This window comes from Rousettus aegyptiacus, unplaced genomic scaffold, assembly GCF_014176215.1.
Source record: "Rousettus aegyptiacus isolate mRouAeg1 unplaced genomic scaffold, mRouAeg1.p scaffold_m13_p_7, whole genome shotgun sequence".
Lineage (NCBI taxonomy): Eukaryota > Metazoa > Chordata > Mammalia > Chiroptera > Pteropodidae > Rousettus > Rousettus aegyptiacus.
In genome coordinates this window covers 39,286,039-39,313,730 of record NW_023416310.1, presented here as the reverse complement: position 1 = coordinate 39,313,730, position 27,692 = coordinate 39,286,039, and the positions used below count along the sequence as shown (strand labels likewise).

At 34.8% G+C, this 27,692-nt stretch overlaps 1 protein-coding gene, 1 non-coding gene and 3 pseudogenes across 2 annotated transcripts in view; 3 read left to right on the top strand and 2 right to left on the bottom strand.

The window, feature by feature from the left end:
• COMMD1 (copper metabolism domain containing 1) overlaps positions 1-27,692 on the bottom strand; it is a 112,739-nt gene that overhangs the window by 53,142 nt on the left and 31,905 nt on the right. Inside the window, exon 6 of the mRNA XM_016163026.2 lies at positions 11,001-11,282. Coding sequence (XP_016018512.2) covers positions 11,001-11,282 — 282 coding nt within the window. The remainder of the gene's footprint in view (positions 1-11,000; positions 11,283-27,692) is intronic.
• On the bottom strand, positions 2,721-2,839 carry LOC118606061. The gene has a single exon (XR_004952300.1). It is a non-coding gene; the product is annotated as a 5S ribosomal RNA (ribosomal RNA).
• LOC118605557 lies at positions 15,224-15,655 on the top strand (annotated as a pseudogene).
• Positions 16,194-16,312, top strand: LOC118605795 (annotated as a pseudogene).
• Positions 18,852-18,970, top strand: LOC118605774 (annotated as a pseudogene).

Here is a 27,692-nt window from a genome sequence, read left to right as displayed (position 1 = left end):
TTCCTGCAAACAGTGACTTCTCCATGGGTAGCCATGTAACCTAAGCAAAGAAAATAAGAATCAGTATATTGGGAAGAGAGAAGCACTTCTTTCTACTGGTATAGACCTTATAGCCATTATCTTACCTCCACAGGGAGTAAGTTTGTTTACAGAATGACATGAACAGAGCCAGAAAGAGCAAACAGATAGCTGAAACCAGGAACCATGTTTGAGCTTCGTAAGAAAATAACCTGCTAACCTCCTTTTTAAATTAAGGTAGACACTAATATAGGTGCTTTGTTTTTTAATTCATAAAAATTTTTTTAAATTAAACTTTATATTTTGAGATAATTGTAGATTTACATGTAATTTAAAGAAATAATTCAGAGATCTTATATACCCTTTACCCAGTTTCCCACAATGGTAATATCTTGCAAAACAATATATCACAATGAGAATAGACATTGATACTGTCAGGATATAGAACATTTCCATCACCACAAGGACCCCTCACATTGCCCTTTTACAGCTACACACCTACTTCCCTCCTGCCCCTACTCCCTCCTTAACCTCTGGCAACAACTAATTTGCTCTCCATTTACATAATTTTGTCCTGTCAAGAATGTTATATATAGTATATAACCTTTTGAGATTTGTTTTTTTCACTCAGCATAATTTTCTGGAATTCATCTAGGTTGCTGTATGTATCAGTGGTCGGTTCCTTTTTCTTGTTGGATAGTATTCTCTGGTATGGATGTGCTAGTTTGTTTAACCACTCACCTGTTGAAAGGACATCTGAGTTGTTTCTAGTCTTGTGCAATTATGAATAATTTGCTACAAACATTCATGTATGGGTTTTTGTATCAACTTAAATCTTCATTTCTCTGGAATAAATGCCCAAGAGCGCAATTGCTGAGTGCTGTCTGCATGTTTACTTATAAAAGAAACTGACAAACATTTTCCAGGGTGACTATACCATTTTTACACCACTAGCATGTAAGAATGGTCTAGTTTCTTCGCATCCTTCCTAGTATTTAGTAGTGTCACTATTTTTCATTTTAGCCATTCTGATAACTGTCTAGTGATATCTCACTGTAGTTTTAATTTGCATTTACCCATGGTTAATGATGTTAAACATCTTTTTTAGTTATTTACCAATTGTATATCTTCTTCCATAAAATGTCTCTTCATGTCTTTTGCCCATGTTCTAATGGAATTGTTTGGATTTTTACTGTTTTGAGAGTTCTCTATATATGCTAGATAATGAGGTTTGTCAGACACAAGGTTTGAAAATATTTTCTCACTCTGTAATTTGTCTTTTCACTCCCTTAAGAGTCTTTTACAGAGCAAAAGTTTTCAATTTTGAAGTCCAATTTATCAAGTTGTCTTTTTATGAATTATAATTTTAATGTCAAGTCTGAGAACTCCTTACCTAGTACTAGATCTTGAAATTTTCTGTTTCTTTTCTAAAAGTTTTAGCTTTACATTAATATTATTCTATCATCCGTTTAGAGTTAATTTTTATAAGTGTGAGACTTAGGTTGACATTCTCTTTCCCTCTGTCTCTCTATGGATGCCCAATTGCTCCAGCACCACTTGTTGAAAAGGCTACCTTTCTTCCATCGAACTGCCTTTGCATCTTTGTCAAAAATCTGGACGCATTTATGTGGGTCTATTTCTGGTTTCTGTATTCTGTTCCATTGATCTATGTGTCCATCCCTCTGCCCATACTATTAGAGTAGGCAGATAGACAGATATGAGCAGGAAGGTGAGAAACCCACAGGGGCATGGGCATGGTCACCATGAGCTAAATGGGCCCTTAGAGGAGCTCAAAGCCCACAACATCCTGACCCAGAGACACAGGTAGTCTTTCCACAAAGACACATGCACAGATCAGGCCCTGTTTACCTTTGGCTTAATTCTTTCTTCGTTATACAGCTATTATAATAAATCAGCACTGTGGTTGAGGTTGTACTCATCATGCATCTGATGTCCTGACATCCTGAGAAACTGAAACAAGCCAAGAAAAGGGATATCTCTCTGATTCCAAGAAAAACCACCTTCTTTCTAGGTAGAACCCACCCAAGATCATGAATATTCCACCCCTTAGTTAGATCTATAGATAAAACCCCCAAACCCACAACGAAGTGGGAGCTCCCACTGAGCTTGCCCAGTCTCTATTCTGAGAGTGTACTTTTGCTTTTCAGAGTATATTTTGCTTCTGATAAACTTAAGCTGTTGCTTCATCACCTTCACATCTGTCTGCGAATTCTTTCTTGGGATGTTGACAAGAACCTAGTCACCTATCCAGTGACAATACCACAGTCTTGATTACTACAGCATTAAAATAAGTCTTGAAATCAGGTAGACTGAATTGTTCCACTTAATTCTAATTTTCTAAATCGTTTTAGTCTAGTTCCTTTTCCTTTCCATATAAAGTTTAGAATAATCTCCTCTATATCTAAAAATAACTTCTACTAGATTTTGATAGGATTACATTAAATCTGTATATCAATTTAGGGAGAATTGATATCTTTACTATGTTGAATCTTTTAATTTGTGAATATAGTATATTTCTCCATTTATTTATAACTTCTGATTTTTCATCGCCATTTATAATTTTCTCTATACAAGTCCTATATATGTTTAGTTTGATTTACGCCTACATATTTCTTTTTTTTGAGTGACTGTATTTTGTGTGTGTGTGTGTGTGTGTGTGTGTGTGTGTGTAGTTTTTTTTATGCCAACAGCACTTGGTATTCTTAGGTGATCTCTCATCCAAGTACTAACCAGGCCCAACCCTGCTTAGCTTCTGAGATCAGACGAGATCAGGCACATTCAGGGTGGCATGGCTGTAGACTAGTATTATATTTTCAATGTTGATGCCCATGCCCATGTGCTCATTAACATACAGAAATACAATTGATTTTGGTATATTTATCTTATATGCTGTGACTTTGCTGAATTCATTTATTAGTTCTTGGGATTTTCTACATAACCATGTGATCTTCAAATAGGGACAGTTTTATTTCTTCTTTCCAATCTGTATGTATACCTTTGATTTTCTGATTACACTTGGCTTCATCTTCCACATCATGATACAAATTTGAATAAGAGTGATGAGGATGGATATCCTTGCTTTGTTCCCAAATCAAAGTGGGGAAACCATTCAGTCTTTCACCCTTCAATATACTATTAGCTGTAGGCATCTGTAGATGACTTTTTATTTCTATTTTTCAAGTTTTTATTATGAATGAGTGTTGAATTTCATCAAATATTTTTTCTGTATCAACTGATAAAACTATATGGTTTCTTGTTTAGCCTGTTGATATGGTGGATTACATTGATTGATTTTCAAATGTTGAACCAGCTTTGCACACCTGGAATCAAATTCACTATATCTTTGTATATAGTTATTTTTATATATTGCTGAATTCTATTTACTAATACTTTAAGGATTCTGTATTTGTATCATAAAAATATTTATCTGTAGAGTTTTTTTTTGGGGGGGGTTGGTTTGTTTTTTTGTTTTGTTTTGTTTTTCTGTTTGTGTGTTTTCCACTGTCTTTGTCTGGTTTTGGTATCAGGTCATACTAGCTTTGTGATATAAATTGGGAGAATTCTCTCCCCTTTCTGGAAGAGATTATGTAAAATTGGTGTTATTTTTAAAATGTTTGGTAGACTTCTCTAGTGAAACTATCTAAACCTGGAGATTTCTTCTTTGGAAATTTTACAATTATGAATTCAATTTTCTTAATAGTTAGAGCCTTATTCAAATTATGTTTCATAATGGGTGAACTGTGGTAGTTTGTGTTTTAAGTGTTCTGTTTTCTATCTAAGTTGGATCAAATGTTACAGAAAAATTCAAAATATCCTGAAAATTCAAATTATCAGATCCAGTTGAGATTACTGGGGAGAAATTCATGGCAGTCGTATTCAATAATATAGACTCTGAAGAAAAGAATGGATTTTACCAAGTGAAATGGGGATGGATAAAGAACAATCAAAGTAGCAATAAGAAAAGATATTCATATATGAAAAATACAGTCCTACTTTGTTGAGCTATACAATATAAATAGGCGGTAGAGCATAGAACTAAACTTTATAGTTCTTAAACTATAAGCCTTAAACTAGAAGCTTTAAATTATATTCTTAAAAGGCTGGGTTGTTTTCCCTAGATTAACAGAGTATGTGAAGAGGAGGTATCGTAGGATGACAGGACAAACTCGTTTTGTGATCAATATTATTCGGATGTCACCTCTGAATTAACTATGCACTCACTAGCTTTATCATCATAATTCTGTTCATGCTTCTCTATTATAACCACAAGACTTATTAAAATGACGTATTAAAATTCAGATATATTTCCTATTATTGACTTCCTCTGATCTACTTAGGTTAATAATCCTAGCAACAAAAAGGAAGTTGAGCTTATTTGGCAGTTAATCTGAGCTAGTTCCCAGTGGTTACCATTATTGCCACCTGCATCCTGAGTGATACTACTGAGATTTTTTAAATTAGTTACACACAGAGCTATTTAGAAAGTTCAGAAATGCGATACACCTGAAACTTAGCTTCCAAGGTCAGAAGTCCCACTTTCTGTTTCCTCAATTAAGAAATCATTTTTAAAAATCCATATAAAAATATTAAGAATGGCTTTCCACCATACATAAAAATTAACTCAAAATGGATTAAAGGCCTATAGAGCTAAACTATAAAATGCTTAGGAGAAAACAGGGGAAAACTTTCATGACATTGGATCTGGCAATGATTTCTTGCATATGACACCAAAAGTACATGAAACAAAAGAAAAAAGAGATGAATTGGACTACATCAAATTAAATTTTTTGTGCGCATTAAAGGACATTATCTAGAGTGAAAAGAAAACCCAAAGAATGCAAAAGAATATCTGTGAATCATATATCTGATAAGAGATTCATATCCAGCATATAGAAAGAACTTCTACAAAGCTCAACAATAACAACAAAAATGACAACCAGATTAAAAAATAGACAAAGGATTTAAATAGACATTTCTCCAAAGAAGATTTACAAAAGGTCATTAAGCACATAAAAAGATGCTGAACACATCACTAATAATTAGGGAATATAACTCAAAACAATGAGATATCACTTCACATCAATTAAGATGGCAATTTACACACATCACACACATACACATCGACCCAAAAAATAACAAATGTTGATGAGACTGTAAAATGACACAGCCATCATGGAAAATAGTTTTGCAGGTTCTCAAAAAGTTAAACACAGAATTACCATATGACTCAGCAATTCCACTCTTAGGTACACGTGCAAAAAAATTAAAAGCAGAGACTCAAACAGATATTTGTTCATTCATGTGCACAGTAACATTATTCACGATAGTCAAAAGGTAGAAACAACTCAAACATCCATCAACACATTTAAAGGATAAATAAAATGTGGTATATACATACAATGGAACATCAGCCTTAAAAAGGAATGAAATTCTGACATATGCCATAATATAGATGAATCTTAAGACATTATGCTAAGCAAACTAAGCCAGACACAGGAGAGCAAATACTGTATGATTCCACTTATATGAGGTATCTGGAATAAGCAAATTTACAGACACATAAAGTAGATAGAGGTTACCAAGGGCCAGAAAGAGGAGGGAATGGGCAGTTTCTACTTAATGGGTACAGAGTTCCTGTTTGGAATGATGAAAAAGTTCTAGAAATAAGAGAGCGGTGATGCTTTCACAACATTGTGAATGTACTTAATACAACCGAACTGTAAAATACTTAAAAATAGTTAAATGGTAAATTTTATGTTATGTGTATTTTACACAATAAAAAACAAGTGCTAAGAATGAGCGTGGGCCAGAGGCCTTCTACATTCATCTTGGCAGTAGAGCAGTGGCATACATGGAATGAAGCCCACAGCCAATCAGCCAGTACACAAATACTAGACAAACAAGCAGTTTCAATATTGCTGGGCAGGATACACTGTCACCCTGAGTTTAGCACAGAGGACTTACATCCAAAAATTGTTTCCAAGTCCTCTTAAGGCTTGGTTTCCTGGCTTCCTGTCAAGCAACCCATCTGTCCACAAGAATAGAACCAGAGAGCTGGAACAGCAACATTCTGAAAGAAGTCCAACACCAGGGGCTGCCTGTTGGCAGGTTACTTAGTCAGAAGCTGAGGACTTTAGCAGTGCCAAAGCCCTGTTCTCACAGGGTCAACAAGTTTGCAAAGATACTCATAATCTTTCTCTTCTTCTTTAAATCATTTTGAGTACAATATACATAGAGAAAAGGGCACCTCATAAGAGATTTTTTAAAGCCTATTAGGAAAAATTTAAATTCAATAATCTCAAATGCATCTCTGTATAAACTGAGAGTTTAAAAATAAAATTACTTCAGTACATCTTTTTCTTAACTGTGAAATGTTAAATAATTTATTTTGATTTATTTTTTCCCAAGGGGAAGGACTGATTATATCTATCAAAAAACTCAAGCTGCGTGTTACATGGTCAACTTAGCAATGAAACTGTTGAAGACTAGGATTACCAATTCATACTAACATATTCATGCAAAAAAAAAAAAAACCCTTATTTCTAATTCCTCACTTTCTTTCATTTTCCAGATCCTTTCAAATTCATCTCAAAGCAACTCATCTACATTCAAAACATTTCTTCTATCTGCTCCCTTCTTTCCACCTTAACTGCTAAAATTATCTCCATCTTTGTTGCTAATATTATTTCACCTGGACCATTACAATAGCTCCCTGTAAGTGTTCCCCTGGATCCACTTTTTTTCATTTGGCACAATACTGATTTTTATTAGTTATCACTAGGCTTGACAAATTTTGAAAGAAGTTACAATAAAATTTTAAAAGGAAGGGAATTTTCACAACTGTGGAACAGAGGTAGAAATGTAGAATGGAGATTGTCCAAAGTCTCATTTTGAACCTAACCCCATTTCAAAGTGGAGCATTAATTTAGGCCCTGTTCATTTGGGATACTTTACCTTGCTAAAAGAATGAAGGATGAAGTTTTTTGGTTTATGTTTTTTTATCGTGAGATCCCATCTTAACTACTATCACACAGAAATTTGGAAGTAAAAGAGAGTCGCTTTGAATGTGCAAAATAACAATTCCAACCTTACTGATTTTTTTTCTTGTTATCTCAGTACCATGGTTTCTCTCTTGACTATATTATAATCTATCCTCCACAGGTGAATCAAAGTGATTCTTTATGAACATAAATCACATTGCATCAATCCCTGTTTGAAACCCTCCAATGGTTTCCTATTATACTTAGAATAAAAATCGAAATTTCTTATCAAGGCCAACTTCTTCACTCTACCTATATTTTGCACTCCCAGACCAGCCTGCCTCCTTAGAAAAGCCTTCCTTGCTCAAACTAAAGTGGTAGCCCCTTACTTTGAGGTAAGAGGTCTAAGCATTCATGATTTTTTTAAAGCTCCTCTGATGAGTCCGATATACTGTGATGCTGAGAACCACTGCACTAAATGAGTCTTGCTTTTGCTTGCAGTAATTTTTCTGCCAATTTACTTCTTACTACTTCTTACTCCCTGTGAGTTGAGAAACTGGAAAATTAACATGTAGAAAGTGGTTAAAAAAAAAGAAGAAATGGCAATCATCAGGAACCTGTATTAAACTACTGCCAAAGGTCACATCCATGTTATAAGCAAGGGTTATGTTCATAAACTCTAGAGAATTAGTACTGCCTGTATCAACTTTTTTTGTTGTTCATAACAACAAAATAGGAGTTGAAGTTGTCAGAGAAATCAGATGTAAATATTACCTCCTCAGAATTGCCTTCTTCAACTTCCATGGTAAAGAGAGCCATTCCCTCTTCTGAGCTTTGGTAAGGCTCTTTGGACTCTGATATACTTTCTTACACTAATTACTACTATTTTTCTTTTACTGTCAGCTCCATAAGATAAGGGACTTGTCTGTATTATTCACTGATATATCCCCAACACCTATACAGTGCACAATACATGGTAGATGCTTAGTAGAAAACCATGTGCCAGGCAGAATCCTTGATCTTAAGGATACAGTGGTGACCAAAACAGCAAAAATCCTTGCCCCCTTACATGCTAAGGTGAAGCACATATAAGATTAATAAGTAAAACAAATACAGATGACACTTGAACAACATGGCAGGGGTAGGAACGCTGACCCTTTCTCACCCGCACAGTCAAAAATCTGCATACAACTTTTGACTCTCCCAAAACTTAACCACAGTACCTCAGTATCTGCAGAGGATTGGTTCCAGGGGACCCACAGATACCAAAATCTTTGGGTACTCAAGTACTTTACATAAAATGGCATAGAATAATGCATACAGTCAGCCCTCCACAGATGCGAAACCTGGGGATATGAAGGGCCGACTATATATTTACCGAAAAAAAAATCCATGTCTATCCATCCAAGTTGACCCACACAGTACAAACTCATGTTGTTTAAGAGTCAACTATATATGGCACGTTAGGTAGTAATAAGTGACAAAAAGAAAAAATAAAGCAGAAAAAATTAATCTATAATAACAAAAGGTAGATCAGTGGTTGCCTAGGAATTGAGGTGAAGAGAGGGATGAACTGTAAAGGGGCACAAGAAAACTTAGGGAGTGATGGACACCGTCTCTTGACTGTAATGGTGGTTTCAAAAGTGTGTGTGTGTGTGTGTGTGTGTGATCTCCTGATACATACACACACACACACACACACACACACACACACACATCAGGAGATATATATCAGCCAAAATTAATCAAATTGGACAATTCAAATGGATACAGCTTATTATATGGAATTTATAGCTCAATAAAGTTTTTTAAAAATAAAGAAGTGGAGGACTAAACTCTTAGAGAGGTGGTCAGTGAAAACCTTATTGAGAAAGTGACTTTTTAAAAAAGATCTCAAGAAAATGGAAAAGCTAACTATGTAGATATCTAAGGAAAGACCAATCAAGAGAGGAAAAAAATCAAATGTACAGACCCTAAAGAGGAAGCATGCCTGGTATGTTCTAGGAATAAGCAAGGAGAATACTGGGTCTAGCTAGACTAGACTGGGTAAGAGAGAGAGCTATTAACCTGATTGACAGAAAGCCACTAGAGATGAGAGCCAAATATACATTATCTAACTTATGTTTCAACAGAGCTACTTTATTGATATACTGCTGTGTATTCAGAGTAAGCTAAAGCATAGATGCAGAGCGATCAGTTAAGAGGATGTTATTATAATCTAAGAGAGAAGTAAATGTTGGTGATCTGAACATACTGTGGGGTGGTGAAAAGTAGTCATATTTTAGATATATTTTAAAATTAAACTCAGTAAGATTTGATAATGAACTGGATGTGGATGTGAGAAAAAGAGAAGGTATAAACCGGCAGAATGGAGGTGCCACTAACTGAGATGAGAAAACATGCAAGAGGAATCGGTTTGGGAGGCCTTTGAGGAACTTAGTTTGGGGCATATTCAATTTTTTGATAGCTTTTTCATCTTTAAGTAGAGTTCTCCTTAACACTACTTAATTTAGAAAAGAAATACAGTTTAGAGATATAAATTTTTTGGAAACTAGGCAACAAATCATTTGTAGTGATGTTTTTTATTTTGCAACTTTGGCTAACAAGAGCAAAGAAAAACCACAGAGATTTAAAAGATTTAAAAATTCCTGTGGCAGTACCCCCAGAATTCAGATGTTATGTGGTTACTAAAACCTAAAGGTACATTTTATTTTAAACCTCAGTTCAAGAAATATTAAGAAATACTACAATAGCTTTCTAGGATGGTCTTAAAGTAGATATGTATGTTTTCATATTCCTATCCGAATGACAAATACTTAAGATAAAATGAAATAATCACTACTGCTAGAATAAAAAATAATAGCCTATACAAATTGTTGGTGAAATATTTAACTGTACTTATCACACTCTGTTAAGATTTTTGGTCTGGGTATAATACAATGGTTAAGAGAACAGACTTTAGGGTCAGACAAACCAAAGACAATAAAGGCAATTAGCACTATTTTACAATAACTGAACATAAGAGCCTCCAAATGTATTTTGAAGAATTATTTTTTAGAAAAGAAATTACCTTTTAAATTAAAATTAAAGTTGTTATCAATAATCACACTGAAAAATCCTAAGAAACTCAAGAAGGGACTATGTGAGGAAACCTGCCAGGTAAAAAATACTCTCGGCATTAGAAAAGAATACATTTATATTAAAGGATGCAACTGAAGCACGTATTTCATTATTTATCTGAAAATAAATCTGGTTAGCTAATTCAGTGAGCTGGGTTTTCTCTTCCTAATTACAAGTTGCTGCTTTTTCTCCCCAAAAGACATATGCCAGGTCATTAAAAGTCTGATCTGACAATCATTTGGAACACAAAGCAAATGACTTCAAGAAAAATCATGCAGATGCTAAAATATCTGCTATAATGACTATGGAAACTACAAGGAAAAGCAGCAGTGTTTTGTAAAAAATTGAGATAAATTTAAAATCATTTGTGGGCTCAAGCACACGTAGAGTCTTGAACAGTAAGTTACCGTACTTAAGATACATTGCCTCCTATACCTGACTACCTATAAAGATGACTAGGTGAGATAGTTTTGTTCTGTGTTGTTTAATCACAATCCCTGGTCTTTATTTAGCATCTCTATTATTGCCCTGGAGATTCTGACCTAATGCCAGGAATTCTTAGATCTAACCAAAAATGGAATAGTAGCCAACTTCTTTACAATCACCTTATTGACCCATTTTGTTCTTCAATGATAGCTGCCAGTACTCTGAGGCTAGTTTCCAGACTCTATACACAATTGGGAGTATCCAAATTTTCAGATGATTCCATTTCCAAAAAGGAATTCAAGAAAACAGGGTCTTTTCCTATTATTCTTATTATCTTTTCAAAAAAGACTGTTATATAAAATCAATCTGCATATATGGCTAATATGCAATGGAAAATACAGTTTACAAAGGGAAATTGATTGCAGTTGAACTCACCTGTCCACTTTTCCCTATTTCCAGCTCCACTATGGCAACAGGGGTATGAATTTGAGCTGAGTGTCTTGACTGTGATTTGCCATCAACTCTCCAGGTCAGGCCCCGAAGCTCACTGTCCCAGCGGCTCTGGTTCATGAGGCTCTCTCGGATTTTTGTTTTATGACTCTTCCAGAATTTAGAAATGACAGCAGCTTGATCAGATGTGATCCCTCCTTGCTTTTTGGTTTGAGCAGTCAGGAATGCCTCCAGCTGATTGAAATCCATGTCAGCAGATGCAATAGACTATAGTAATGGAAAAAGAAATAAATATGAATTTGGTAGATAACTAGAAAAAAGTAGTTTTTTAACTACAGATCATATTTTGAGTGATTCATAATTGCCAAATAAGTTTTCAAAAATGAGTTATCAAGTGATAATAATGAGAACTCTTCATAAATATGAAGATATTCCCTTGGCGAATATTAAATGTTAGAAAAGCAGTTAAAAATTCCATATCATTCAAATTCTATGTCAATAACTCTAATCTCATTTTTAAATATCCAGTACTATGGTAGGAAAATAATAAAGTAATAAATAAAATAATTTTAATAAAATAAAGAGAATAAAATTAATTTGCTCTCTGATGAAATCTAAAATAATTTCATATGCCTTACAGCCAGGCTTGGTTTAACATACTATAACTGTATGATGCCTTTCCCATAAGAAGCACTAAGTAAATTTTGTTAAATGAATGTATTATTTTAGTTTCGTAGTCCATCTTCAGCCAAATAGCTTATTAACAATAACACTACTCTAATTGTATACTACTTTATGCTTTTCCATAAATTTTCAAAACTTAATTGCCATTGCTGTTCAGTAAGCAGCTAAATTGAGGTGGAAACTATCAGAAAGCTGGAGCATTGGAGTCTTGTAGAGGACAGTGATGGTTAATGATCTGGTCTCAGGACAAGCTCTCCCCTGCATCTTCCTTAGTATGTCCTCATCCTCTCCTGGCCATTAGTGCTGGCATGAGCTCCTAACAAATCATAGTATCCTCCTTTCCCCAGGCATAATAATTGATCCAAATGAATCTCCCAATTTAGAGTAGGAATAGAAATGGTCTTGCCTCTTGGGGTCATGGTACTGGAAAGATATGAGGCTGGGTTGCAGACAGCCATCTTTGATCTTTTGGCAAAGGCCTGACTGCAATAAAAAAGAATGAAGCAAGGCAGAAATGAGAGTGCATTCTAATGGAGTGATATCCCTGTTCTATAATCCCCAAGGTTCTGGCTCCTGCAGACTTCCTTCAATTCTGTATGCTATCTCAGAGCCCTTTCACCCTACAGGCACCAAAAAATTCCATTTACTGTTCAAGACAGTTAAAATTGCATTCCTATTATTTGAAACCAGGAGTCCTGGCTAAACTTGAGCAGTAGCATTAAAACAGAGGAATGTAAAGGTAGACAGTTTATTGGTAGGGTATAGATAGAGGAAGTGGGGCTGTGGCTAAAAAGAAACATGCCACCTTTATTCCTCCATTAATATAAAGAAATATTATAATAAATATAACTTTCTGAAAGATTAAAGATAGTTCATATTGCAATTCAATAAACATTTACTGAATACCTGCCTATTTAGCAGGTATGAGGATGCAAAATCTCTGGCTATACCACTCGATAGAAACATTAATTTATATAATATACTATAATTTCCACTGGCACTTTGCTTCACAATATCACATCACAATTCAGGTGACTGGTATCATTCTCTTCCTCAAATCATATCAAGATATTCATTCTGATATAACTTCACTCGTGACATAAGTTATTTTGGTTGGGTTCTAGTCAATAATATCGTGAACTTGGGTCAATTCATCTAAATTTAGAATAATCAGAAATTAAATGAAGTACTGACTTCAAGTTCAAAGCCATCGATTTTCATCTAATTCAAGAAATATCTGAATAGCTACCATGAAGCAGATACTGTTCAATGCATGCCACCTGCATCTACCAGTAGCCTAAGTTGGGAGCCTGGTACTCACATATCCTTGATTCTTCCCTCCTCTCCACAATTTGAATTAGTGGTTCTCAACAGTGGCTGGCTGCACATTAGAAGCATGAGGTATATCTAAAAAATGTCAGTGCCCAGACTCCATTTCAGAAATTCTGATTTCTAAAAATTCTAAAGTGATGCCCAGATGTTGATATTGTTTAAGTTTCCCAAATGAGTCTAATGGCAACAAAGGGTAGGAACTAATGCCTATAATCTTTTAATTATCAAGTTCTACTGATTTTTACATCTGAAATAATTCTCATAATGTATCCTCTCTGCTTTGTCCCTACTCCCTGATAGAGGCTCTCACTAAATTAAACCTGAACGAAGCTTGTACCTGCTTGAGTCTATCTTCTATACTTCATCAAAGTAGTCTATCTAAAATGTCAATAGGATCCTGTCTCATCCCTATACAAAGCTTTCTGAAATCTGGCTATTACCTGCTGTAGCTGTTATCAGTCAGCATGTTGTGAAACATCTACTCTCAGGAATAAGTTACAAGTAATGTTACTTATAGTAGTAAAAGTATTGGAGTTTGTAAAGATTTATTTTTATAAGTATATATTGGAGGGTTTTCAAGATTATCCTTACATTATATCCTTGTTTCAATTGTTTCCTTGAATGGAAGGGAAAAACACAAGAATCAAGAATTCTGCATGGAAATAGATCATGAATGCATCTGTTAAGTGTGCCACAGAGGAATAAAACAGAAACTGATCATACAGGGTAGTGGTTCTCCACAAGGTAGCATTGCCCCCCACCCCACCCCTAAGCACTTGAGAAATGTTTAGGAGCTATGTTGGTTTCATAGTGATTGGAGGGCTGTTGGCATTAGAACAAGAACTAAGGATGCTAGACATCCTACAATTCTCAAGAAAATACAGTTGGAAAACTTTCTCTACAGGTGTTAACCATTGCTGTTAAACATCCTTCTCTTTTTTTAGTCCAACTCTTTAAAAATATAAAAATCATTCTTAGCTCATGAGTTAGACAAAAATAGGCAGTGTAGTCTGCAGGATGTAGTTTGCTAACTTCTGCTCAAGAACATCCCACAGAACAAAGTGGCCCATGTCCCACACGATTTGGCAATTTCCCATTGTGGAAAAATCTGTTTATAATTACTTGAGCACAGAAATCGATCCTTTTTCTTCTTCTGTAAAAAGTATTTTTGCACAGTTTTAATAAATGCCAAATTTTCCAGGAATGCAACTAATATAACTTGTACTTTGGTTTGGTCGGAACTTAACAAAGACGTTGTTAAACATTTTGGAAAATCTCATTACCAGTGGCAATACCATTTAAAATATCTTAACTACATCTAGGTATGTCCACATCTATTGCCGTACCTTCAAAGGGATTATACGTCTAGGTGCAAGTATCTGATTAATTAATTATATGTTCTAATAAAGTAATGCTTGAACATTTACATTAAAACACCTTTCAAATTATTATTATATTTTCTTTATAACTTTTCTTGATATTACTTACATCATATTGATTTGTTAGAATTATATATGTGTTAATTTTATTATATATGAATTATATTTACACATGAATTCCATTTAAGGATAATAAAGGGATATTATCTATAATATTTATCAAAAATATTTACTATGAAAAGGAGACACTGGGTCTGATAGGTTTGAGAATCAAGTCCAAGTTCAACACAACGGGCACTTCAAAATATGAGCTGGTTTATCTAGTGCCTCACATCTTACAACTTACTGCCTCCCACACTTGCCTCTCAAACAGCATTAACCTTTTTGTAATTCCCCTAACAATACTATTACTCTGCTTCTTTCTCTGCAGCTCTGTTCATGCTATTCTAAGTGCCTAAAATGTCTTTCCATAACCACCTTCACCAGATTAACTTTTATTCACCATTCAAGACTCAGTTCAAGCATGGATTTCCTAATATTCCCCCTCCCCTAGTAAGGTAAAGACCCTTTCTATTCCAAAAATGCCCTAATATCTCTAGCACTGTACTTACTTCGATGTAATGAAATTATCTGTTTATAAGTCTATTTCACCCAATAGATTCTAATCTTCGAAGGCAGGGTCTACGGATTTCTGCAATACAGCATCTAACATAACCCCTTGAATTCATGTTCTAAATAGTACTTGCAACCACATCAACACCTTTTTAAACCAAAATAATATTAAACATTGCTGCAGGGGGAGCTCGGGTCTATTGTTCCTGCTCCTGACTCACTGCTGTTCATTTTCACGCAGCAACAAGTCGGTCAGGAGGCTATGTCAAAGCCATGGCTTTAGAAGGTACCATAAAGACATCTGTGGAAACAGAAGTGGCCAGTCACTGAATTAGAATTATCCTAACTATTCACAATGTAAAAATCTCTGGAGAAGGTATATGCTGATTTTACCAGAGGCGCAAAGGAAAAGAATCTCAAAGTGGAAGGACCAGTTAGTTCAGAGGCCTACCAAGACTCAGAATCACTATGAGAAAAATTCCTTTTGCCAAAGGTTCTAAGACTTGAGATCCTCTTCAATGAGGACCACAAGGATTCAATGACGTGCACAGACCTCATGAGATTTTTAAGCAGATTACTTCCAACAGTATTTAGCCAGGAGTCAAGGTTAAAGTCACCATTGCAGATTCTTAAATCAACCACTTTAATAAACTGATTATCAGTTTTTAAAAAAAAAAAAGGAAGAGGTGGAGGCAGGTGAGAGGAAAGTGAACGTGGCTATAAAACTGCAACACTAGGGATCTTAGTGGTGATGGAAAGCTCTGTACCTTGACTGCATCAATGTCAATACAGTCATCCCTTGGTATCCCCCGGAGATTGGTGCCAGGCAGATACCAACATCCTTGGATGCTCAAGTCCCTTATATAAAATGGCATAAAAAAATACTTACAGTCAGCCCTCTGTACCTGCAGATTCCCAACCTTGGATAGAAAACATTGTTTTTGATCTCCAAATGATTGAATACATGGATGCAAAACCTAGAGATATGAGAGGCCACTGTATAGTGGTTTTATAATATCACAACCACAATAATATATGATCCTATAGTTTTGCAAAATGTTATCATTGGGAAAAAGTGGTAAAGAGACAACAGTATCTCTTTGTATTACTTCTTATAGCTGCATGTGAATCTACAATTATCGAAACAAAAAGCTTAATTTAAAAAAAAAAAGTCTACAGCCATGCTACCCTGAACATGCTCGAACTCATCTGATCTCAGAAGTTAAGTGGGGTTGGGCCTGGTTAGTACTTGGATGGGAGACCACCCAGGAAGACCAGGTGCTGTAGGCATGTAAAACACACACACACACCACCACCACCACCACCACCACCACCACCACCACCACCACCACAACAACAACTATACGGACCTTTCTGACCACCAGATTTCAGTTCTAAGTCTTCAATAGGGTTTACAAGGTGAACTACGATCAGGTACCTCCTCTATCTCTCTAGCTTCAATTTTCCTCATCTCCCCCTACCTCTCATAGTCTATTCATTCGTTCTCCCTTCCATTCATACCAAACTCCTTTTAACTCCTACATATGCCATTCTTCCTCTATCCTCTGGACCTTTGCCTATGCTAGTTCTTCTGCCTAGAACATATTAGTGACTGTTCCTTCAACCCATTTTGTTGACAATACTTTTTTTTCAGGCTTTAACACAGACCTTAACTTTATATAGGAAGCCTTCCCAGAACCCCCAAATCTGGAACAAGGGTCTCTTTCTAGGCTGCACAGTTAACTAGTGATATTTATCACAATATAGGTTAATTGCCAGGCCTATATCTTGTTCTAAAATGTAAGTGCTTTAACAGGGCAGAGACTCAAAACGCCTGACCCTGATTACTCATTTAAACTTGAGAAAGTCTTTTAGTCTTGTTGTACCTAAATTACTTCATTTATAACAAGACACATAATATAAAATATGGTGATTTTTAAAACTTAGCTCCAAGATTCTTTGAGTCTTCTCTCACTGAGAGTCTATATTCCATATCCTAGAATATGGGTGGCATGATTGCTAGACCAAAAGATCACAGCAATTCAAATTATATGATATTCTGGAAAAGGTGAAACTATGCAGACAGTAAAAACCAATGACTGGCAGGAGTTGAGAGGAGGGGGGAGAGAGATAGATAGGTGGAGTACAGAGGATTTTTAGAGCAGTGAAACTATTCTATGATAGTATATGATAGTATAACAATGGATATAAATATATGTTAAAATTCATAAAATGTACAACACCAAGAATGAACTCTAATGTAAACTATGAACTTACGGTGATGTTGGTTCATCCATTATAACAAATGGACCGCTCTGGTGGTTGATTGGGGGTGGAAGCTGTGAGTATATATGTGAGGACAGGGGGAATAAAGAAACTCTATATTTCCTATTCAATTTCATTGTGAACCTAAAACTGCTCTAAAAAGTCCTTTTTTAAAAAAAAATGAATTAAAAGATTATGGCAGGGTGATGCTGTGCCAATTTTCTGGGTCAGGTTTTAGAAAACTGGCAACTTCCATTGTGTCTCTCTTGAGAGACATGCCCTTAGAATCCAGCCATTGCACTGTAAGCAGCTTATGGAGAGGCTACGTCAAAAGGACTCCAGCTCTCAGGCTGTCACTAAGCTCCCAGTCAACAACCAGAACCAAACAGACAGTTAATGAGGCATTCTGAAATTGGATCCTCCAGCCTCCAAGACACCCTAAGGACAAAGCCTTCCCCTCTGAGTTCTGCCTAAAGTTCAGATTCATGAGAGAAGTGAAATGACTATGACTGTTATTCTTTTAAAATAATAAAATAAAAAGAACTAAACTCAAGATAATGATTCCTTTTTTAGTAAAACACCCTTTAAGTATTAAGCATATTACTTATTTAAGTAATGAGAGGCTAATACTTGAAAAAGGAAAGCTTTAATATTAATCAACCTCAAAGCATTTTAGTCCTAAATCAGCCTCCTATAATTAATATTTATTTATAATCATTCATTTCTTCTTGTTTGTGTGCTGTTGCTGAAAGCAACTGTATTTAAAGTTGGCACTAAAAATAAGTCAATAGCAAGTCAGTTTCTATTACTCTTTTGCAGATAAAACATCACTATTCCATTAAGCTGCTAGTTTATTAGAGTGGTATTCCAAAACAGAAGTTTTGGAATACCACTCTAACACCGATTGATTAACACCGATATAGAGGATGAGGAAGTCAAGGATACTCAACCAAAATGGCAATAAGAAAGCAACCAAGAATATAATAATAATTTAAGAAGCCTATGGGACAAAATTAAGAGTAATAACATCTGTGTCATAAGGGTACTTGAAAAGGAAGAACAAGAAGTTGAATATATATTTGATGAAATACTGATGAAAAACTTCCCTAATCTGGTGTAGGAAATAGATATATAACCCCAGAAAGCTCAGAGAATCAAAAAAAAAAAAAGAATCCAGAGGCCTACACCAAGACATATCATAATTAACATGCCAAAGGTTAACTACAAAGAGAGACTTTTAAAAGCAGCAAGAGAAAAGCAAATAATTAGTTACCTACAAGGGAACTCTCATAAGACTGGGACAGCTGATTTCTCAAAAGAAAACTTTGCAGGACAGAAGGGATTGACACCAAATATTCAATGCACTGAAAACCCAGGATCTACAACCAAGAATACTTTATCCAGCAAAGCTATCATTTAGAGTTGAAGGACAGATAAAGAGCATCCCAGACAAAAATAAGCTACAGGAATTCATCGACACCAAGGTGGCATTACAGGAAATATTGGAGGGACTTCTTTAAGAAGAAAAAACATGTATCAAAAACATGAATAAAGAATGATCATAGTCTACAACCATGTCACCCTGAACACGCCCGATCCCATCTGATCTTGGAAGCTAAGCAGAGTTGGGCCTGGTTAGTACTTGGATGGGAGACCACCTAGGAAGACCGGGTGCTGTAGGAGTAAAAAATAAAAAATAAAGGATTATAAACTGACAAGTTCCTTGCAATCTATGAGGTCAACCAAAGGTTGCCTCGCCTGAAAAAAAAATGGTAATAACTACATATTTATCAATAAGTATCTCAAATGGAAAAGAATAAAGCACTCCAACCAAAAGATAGAGAAGCTAAATGGATAAGAAAACAAGACCCCTACATATGTTGCCTACGAGAGACGCCCTTCAGATTAAAAGACACACACTAAAAGGAAGGGGATGGAAAAAAGTATTGCCTTGATGGACCTAGAGAGTATTGCGCTGAATGAAGTCAGGTAAAGATAAATACTACATGATTTCACGTACACATGTACTCTAAAGAACAAAACAAACAAATAAACAAACAAAAAAATGGAAACAAACTCATAGATACAAAGAATATTTTGAGGGCCACTAGACAGAAGGGGGTTAGGGGGTATGGTGCAAAAGGGCAAAGGGATTAAGTAGTACAAATGGATAGTCACAAAATAGTCATGGAGATATAAAATGTAGCATAAGGAAAATAGTCAACAATGTCATAAAAAATATATAAGGGGGAAGAGGGAAAACTGATTTAGTGGGGTGACCACTTTGTGAGAGTTATATAGATCTCTAATCACTATGCTATACGACTAAAACTAATATATTATTGTATGCCAACTATAATTAAAAAAAAACTCATTGAATTGTACAATTGTACAATTGTAAATATGAGCCAATAATTGTCTATTACACTTCGATAAAGGCGGGGGGAAAAAAGAAGAAAAAAGTTCAGTGATTAAAACAAACAAATATGGATAAATGGCATTTAGTGAGAAAATACTTTCATACAATGTAAATTTCACAAATCAGAGCAAAAATTCCATATTATCACCTAGTAGAAATGTATCAATGATACACATTTCTGCCTCTAGTTTTCCAATAAAAATGAAAATACCTCTATAAAAAATATAGAACCACTTTAGAAACTACTGGGTTCCAGATGCATTTATTTAAAATTTTTTAATTAATAGACTTCAACTTTTAGAACAGTTTTAGGTTCACAGCAAAACTGAGTGGAAAGTACAGAGTTCCCACATACTCCCACCGACCTCCAGCCTTGCACACGCAACATCCCTGACCATGACCAAGAAGAATAAATATTGGGGACACGAATTCAATGGTCCAAAAGAACTATTTCTCCCCCCCCCCAAAAAGCCCTGTTTCTTAAAAGTACATGTCGTAAACATCAAACATAAACAATAAATGGATGCAATTTAATTATAGGAAATATTCTTTATCATGGTTATTAATAATAGTAACTCACATATGTACTTTTTTAAAGGGAAAAAAGCAGAAAATCCTTATACATAAATATTTACCATAATTTCCATTCTGCTTATAAATAACTAAGTCTTTTTCCAGTTATATTACACATGATGTTTTTAATATTGTAAGAAAAAAAATATTGCTGGAATATGCCAAGGCAGTTATTTGAATGAAAGATAGTTATTTCTCTAGTGACTAAGTCATGTCCAAAAAGAAAGAATGATTAGGAATTAAGCAAGATAATACATAAAATACAAATATTTGTTTCCTCAACCACTGAATGGAAACAGTGATTAAGAATTTCAGAAAGTTATGCATGTTCCTAATTTCCATTAAGTGAACTGAAACACAACACACAGATTTAAATTTAGCACCACTTCTGAAGAAAATAGGACGACAAGCATAGAAGGCTACCAAGAACTAACAACAGTTCAATCTCCATAGAAACTACTCATAGTAACCATAGTAATTTGCTTGTCAACAGTTCTGTTAAGGTTTAAGAATTTGCTATGTCATAATGTGTATACACATCCTTTAGTTAAGCTTATAAACTACAGAATGCTACCAGTTGTTACCACAAAGAAATTAAGACCTTAAGAAAGTAAAAGCAATTTGTCTCCAGTGATTATTAATATTAGCCTATTAATAAAGGGTCTTAAAGAGAATGTTTCTTCTCCTGATTTGTTTCATCAGATATTTTTCTGTCACAAATATACACTTATACAATTAAAGACCAAATACCAGGTCAAAAGAACTTAGTTGCATTACTTTTGCTTTCCAGCATAAAAATTATATAATGAGCTAAAGCAAGTGAAACTGTACAAAAAAACAGTATTTTCTAAAGCTCCTGAAATTTTTCTTGTTTTTTAAAAAACTAAATACTTCTCTTGAAATTGTTTATGCTATTATTTTAAAGTACAACATTGTCCAAAACTTAAGGAGTAATAATCCCCAAAAAGCAACTCATTTTTGTCTTTTACTTACCATTAGTAAATTAGTGAAATCTAATTTATTATATGTGGTTAGAAAATGGTTTTGCTGTTTCAAACTTATTACTCTGGGCTTCAGTTTCCCTGAAATTAAATGAAGGGAGTATGCTAAATGATCTCTATGTACCCCCAGGTATTAACATTTCATGTTGCTGTATCTACAGATTGAGCTACAGTATTCAACTGTTTTAGACTTGCAAAACTGATAATATCAAAGGTTTGAATTTACTAATCTCCTAAATTTTATTCTCTCCTATAAACTATCTCCAGCATCACTCAACTTTTGTATTTTTAAAGTAGAGCAAAATGTTTAAAAGCCAGGGATGAGAGCCAGCTCTCAACTGCCATTCAAAATTGAATATACTTTATTAGGAATTTTTTAAGGCCTATTTTATTCCCGAAGAAAAAGATGATAATCATCTCATACAGAAACCTTCCTGAATTATTATTTCACAATTCACAGTTTTGAATATTTGCAGAATTTGTGCTAGCCAATTCAATTTTATGATTCTATTTGTTATCACTGTATAGTCTATATATCACTGAGTTTTCACCACCTGCCCTATTTATGTATCAGGCGTTGTCCTATCCTCTTAAATAAAATGAATAACATATGAACCGGCCTTTTAAAAGTATTCAATCTGGTGTGTAGCCAAAAGCATGATATGCATCTTTGGCTTTCCTCATTTGCCAGAAAATATGGAGCAGTGATACCCCAAATGCAATCTGCAGACCAGAGCCAGCCCATGAACTTTGTTACTAGTCCACTCCAAGGTGATTACAAAAACTGAGAGTAAACATTTAGAAATTTCTGTGGCAATGTGATGGAATTTTATATCAATTAATCCATAAAATAATTGGAGCTTAAATTTTTATGTATTTTTGGTGAGAAACAAATTTTTTTAAAAAACAATACACATGCACACTACAAAACTGATCCTCAACAGACATCATTAAAGAAGTACTGTTACTGAGAGTAGACATTTCCTGGAAGATTCTACTGCCTGAAGCTTAGGTCAGCTTGCATTTAAAAATAAAAAACACTCATATTGGACTTCATTAACTAATAACTAATTGCCTCATTTTCACTATAATAAAAATCCTGGTTTCAATGACATGGATGGACCTAAAGGTTATTATGCTGAGTGAAATAAGTCAGACAAAGATTAATACCATATGACTTATGTGGAATGTAAGAAACAAAAAGAACAAACCAATCAAAAACAGACTCACAAATATGGTGGACAATCTGGTGACAGACAGGGGGTGTTGAGGGGCTGGGAGAATGGGGTGAAGGGTTAAAGAAGTATAAATTAGTAGTTGATAGTCACAGGGATGGGGAGCATGGCATACAGAATGTAGTTAGCATTAATATATTGGCTACGTGGAAAACCAGAGGAGAGAAGAAGCAATTAGGGGGATCATTTATAAACTTTATAAATGTCTAACCAATGTACTATATACTTGAAATTATTAAAATAAATTAATAATTTTTTAAAAAAGTAAAAAAAAAAATTCTAGTTACATCTGAAGAAAGGAAAAATATACCAAGAAGAAAATAAAGTGCTAGCTATGGACAAGTTGGAAAGAAAAATGCTATTACTCTTCATTGGAGAGAAAGGAAAATATTTCAAGTTGACAGCAAATTTTATAAACAACTATTGTCTATGCCTGGCTCTTCCTACAGGAAAAAAAAACATAGCTATAATCATTTAGAAGTTCTTAATTTACACAATTCACAAATTGAAAAGAAAACTTCAGCAAAAAGAAGAGCTATGGAGTGAATATGGAAATTTAGTCCTCACAAATCTGTCTAATTAGTCCTGTTTCTTGCTATCTGTGATAAAATAATAAAGTCTCTGTTTCTCTGGTATCTCCAAGTCCTGGGAAATTACTGGAGCCTTTGTACACAAAATCCAACCTTGTTTCTCTTGGCACGGCTAAAAACGAGTGAAATCAAATCATATTTTAAAGCCAAATTCATACTTCCCATTACTAGATTTAGTAGATAATTGATTGGTGCTTGTTGGGTATGACTGCCTTATTCTGCATGCTAATGTATGTCTTATTTTGCATGCTAATTTAAAAGATTTACATATTAAAAAAGGAGAAACTAATTTGGTTTCATAAAATAAAAATTTGGCCAGTGATGGACTCACCTAGAGCAGCTACTATGTAATAGTCATTGTACAAGGAACTTTCCAGTTTACTGGTTGCTCTATTGTCCAATGAAGGGCAGAGAGTTGAACAATTAACCAAGTCCAAAAACAGGTGACAGAGAACTAGGTAAGAATAATAAAAAATAAAAGTGATTACTATATTAGAGCGAGTGTGGAATAAGGTTATATATATCCATAGCATATAATAGAGCACCCACAACAACTGAAGATTGAACAACCACAATTTCAAAACAATCTCGAGGAATTGAGAAGGTCTTTGATACGTAGCAATTTGTCACTGTGCTCAGATACAAATTTTAATCATTGTTCCAGGAGGTATGCATAGCTAATAACTGAACATTACCAACTTCCCAGCATTTTTAGGACTAACTTCTGGTTTCCTTGTCTCCTTAATGAAATCAAGCCTTGATATTTCGCTATTAACTTGTTTACCTTTTTCGTATGTCTGAAAATTCTTAGCAGTTTTTTTTTTTTTTTAAAGGCAAAAAAATTAACAAAATACTGAGGAGGGGGAAATGGCAATGTTGTCTCCACATAAAAAGGGTAGCTCGACTTTAAGGCTCGAACTCCTACCATTGAAAATTTATGTTGCCTTTAAAGATAACACAGCCCCTTCCAACAGCCATCTTTGCACATTTTGTAACTTCTCTGGTGGATTTTTAACCTCTATCCCTAACTCGGATGTACCTGGCTTTTTAAGATCTTTCTTGGTCATGTACAAGATTTCATATACTTTAGTTGATGACATGATACTATATAAGGAGAACCCTAAAGATCCCCCAAAAAACTATTAGAACTGACAAATAAATTCAGTAAAGTAGCAAGATACAAAATTAATATTCAGAAATCGATTGCAGTTTTATATACCAATAATGAACTATCACAAAGGGAAATTAAGAAAGCAATCCCATTTACAACTGCATCAAAAAAAAAAAAAAAAACAAAAACAAAAACGACCCTAGGAATAAACTTAACCAAGGAGGTAAAAGACCTTTACTCAAAAAATTATAAGACAGTTAAGATGTGAAAGAAGATACAAATGAATGGAAGCATATATCATGCTCATGAATAGGAAGAACTGACATCATTAAAATGTCCATACTACCCAAAGCAATCTATAGATTCACTGCAATTCCCATCAAAATACCAATGGTATTTTTCACAGAACTAGAACAAATAATCCTAAAATTCATATGGCACTACAAAAGACTCCAGACAGCCACAGCAATCTTGAAAAATAACAAAGTTGGAGATATCACACTACCTGATTTCAAACTGTACTAAACAAAGCAGCATGGTACTGCATAAAAAGAGACACAGATCAATAGAACAAAATAGAGAGCCCAGAAATAAACTCATGCCTATATAGTCATTTAATCTATGACAAAAGAGGAAGGATATACACTGGGGTGAACACAGTTTATTCAATAAATGTTGTTGGGAAAACAAAATAGATACATGCAAAAAAAAAAAAAAATGAAACTGGACCATGCTCTTAGACCATATACAAGAATAAACTCAAAATGGATTAAAGACTTAAATGTAAGATCTGACACCATAACACTCCTAGAAGAAAACACAGTAACCTCTCTGACGTTGCTCTTAGTAATATTTTATTCTGATACATCTCCTTGGGCAAGGGAAACAAAAGAAAAAATAAATCGGACTACAAAACTAAAAAGGTTTTGTGAGGCAAAGGAAATGATCAAAAAAATTAAAAGACGACCTATTGAATGGGAGAAAATATTTGCCAATGGAAAAATTGCTATTTACAAAGAACTCATACAATTCGATACCACAAAACAAATGATTCAATTAAAAAATAAGCAGACATTCCTCCAAAGACATACAGATGGCCAATAGATATATGAAAAGATGCTCACCATCTTTGATTGCAAATTGTTGCAGCCACTATGGAAAACAGTATGGAGTTTCCTCCAGAAATTAAAATTAGAACTACCTTATGACCCAGTAATTCCACTTCTGGATATTTATCTGAAGAAATCCAAAACACTAATTTGAAAAGATATATGTTCACCTATGTTCACTGCAGCATTACTTACAACAGCAATAGATGATTAGATAAAGATGTGGTATATACATACAACAGAATATTACTTGACCATAAAAAAGAATGAAATCTTACCATTTGTGACAACATAGATGGACCTACAGGGTATTATGATAGGTGAAATAAATCAGACAGAAAGACAAATACCATATGGTTTCACTTATACGTGGAATCTAAAGAACATAATAAACAAACAAAACAGAAACAGATTCATAGAGAGAACAAACTGATGGTTGCCAATTGGGAGGAGGGTTGGGGAGCTGGATGAAAAGGGGGAAAAGATTAAAAAGCCCAAATTGGTAGAAAAAAGAGATTTCATACACTTTAGTCAAAGTTGATCAACTGATAACCAAATATTTACCAAATGTCCAGAAGCTCAACACCGTGGTGAGATAATGACTCATACTATGCTTACAGTCCAGTGTGAGGCCTATAGATCACATACATCTATTTTCTCCCTTGAAGTAGCTTCGGCTCTGGTTTCTCAAACAATCCCTACTTGGTAACTAAGCCTAGAGGTCAAATCACACTGCTAATTCAAATAACCTTCTCCATTGAATAAGATAATTTATCAGAAATTGTCAGCTTGAAACTACAAAAATTAAACAAAAAAAATTTTCAAAAATATTTTACGTGAAATTTTATTTCCTTATATATGCTTCCATATTAATAAAAACATCACAGTAATTTCAGAATTTTTAATGGTAGAACAAATTAATACACCTAGCCACCTGCTATTTTAAGTATTAACAGAACATTTATTTAGATCTCACTCTAAAGTCAACTACCTGAAAACATAAAGTTCAGAGAAAAACTACTCAATCTCTCAATTCTTTATTACAAACATAAAAATGAAAAAAAATATATAAGAAAGAAGATGGGAGAAAGAATAGAAAATAATAGGAAAGTAGGACTTCTGGGCACAAGGATTTCTCTGGTATAGCCGAGAAGCAAGCAATTCCCACTGTAGAACTCCAGAGATATAAAGGAATGGGAAGTACTACATACTTCTAAGTGAAAGTGGAATTGGAAACAGGAGAACTGGTTGAAATTCTGCTTACTAATAAATCCAGCCACCACTCCCCATCAATGCTCCTGGTGAAAGACTGTGAGTTTCCATTCTCTGGACACAAGGACTCTAGGCACAGCTCCAGGCAAGGGACTCATTTTGAAAACTGGGAGATGAAGTGTAACTCCACATAATGAATGATGGGCGCCCGGCCCCCTTCCACCATTGACTCTGCAATGCAATTGTGACATGAACTACTGAGTCCCCTTCCCCCAGTGATTCTGCAATGCAACTGTAACATGAACTACATACTGGATAATGGGGTACCCAATCCCCTTTCCCCACTGACTGCAATGCAATTGTGACATAAGCTACCCTCACAAGTTAAGGGAAAAATCCTTTACAAGGATGACACCACTTTAGACACCAGCCACAGAGCGGGTGCAGTAGGGTGTCCGAGCCACCTGTACATCTGAGAAACTATCTATAAACTCAGGAGTTTCCATTATCTCGTTAAGTTCAATAATTTGACAGAATAAGTCACAGAACTAAGAAAAGTGCCATATTTAAAATTAGTTTTATTATAGCGAAAAATAACAAATCAGGACCAGCAAAAACAGAGATGCATAGGGTAAGGTCTGAAAGGGTCCCAAATGGAGTTTACCTGTCCTCTTCCCATAGAGTCAGGAAACATCACTTTCCTGAGTACACTCATGCATAACAATAAACACAGAGTTTATCTACCGGGAAAACTCCTCCACGGCCAAAAAAGTCCAGAGTTTTTACTGGGGTTTCATTATGTAGGCAAGACTGATTAAATCATTGGCCCTGTGATTTAACTCAATATTCAGCTTCCCTTCTCCCTGGAGGATGGACTAATATTATGTGACTCAAAGCCCCCTGGAGTTACAGGCCCCAATTCTAAATCATATCATTAGCATAAACTATCTAAGAACTCACCATGACCTACCTTGTTGGCAAAAACTATAAAATGCGGTTCGAGGGGCCTACTGTAAATAACAAAGAAAGTACTATCACTCCAGAAACTTCAAGGATTTAAAGCCTCACTCACAAGGACTGAGAGCAAAGACCAACCAAATACTTCACTATACAACAGGCTCCAAGAACATTGACAGATGGACTTCCAGGCAGGAA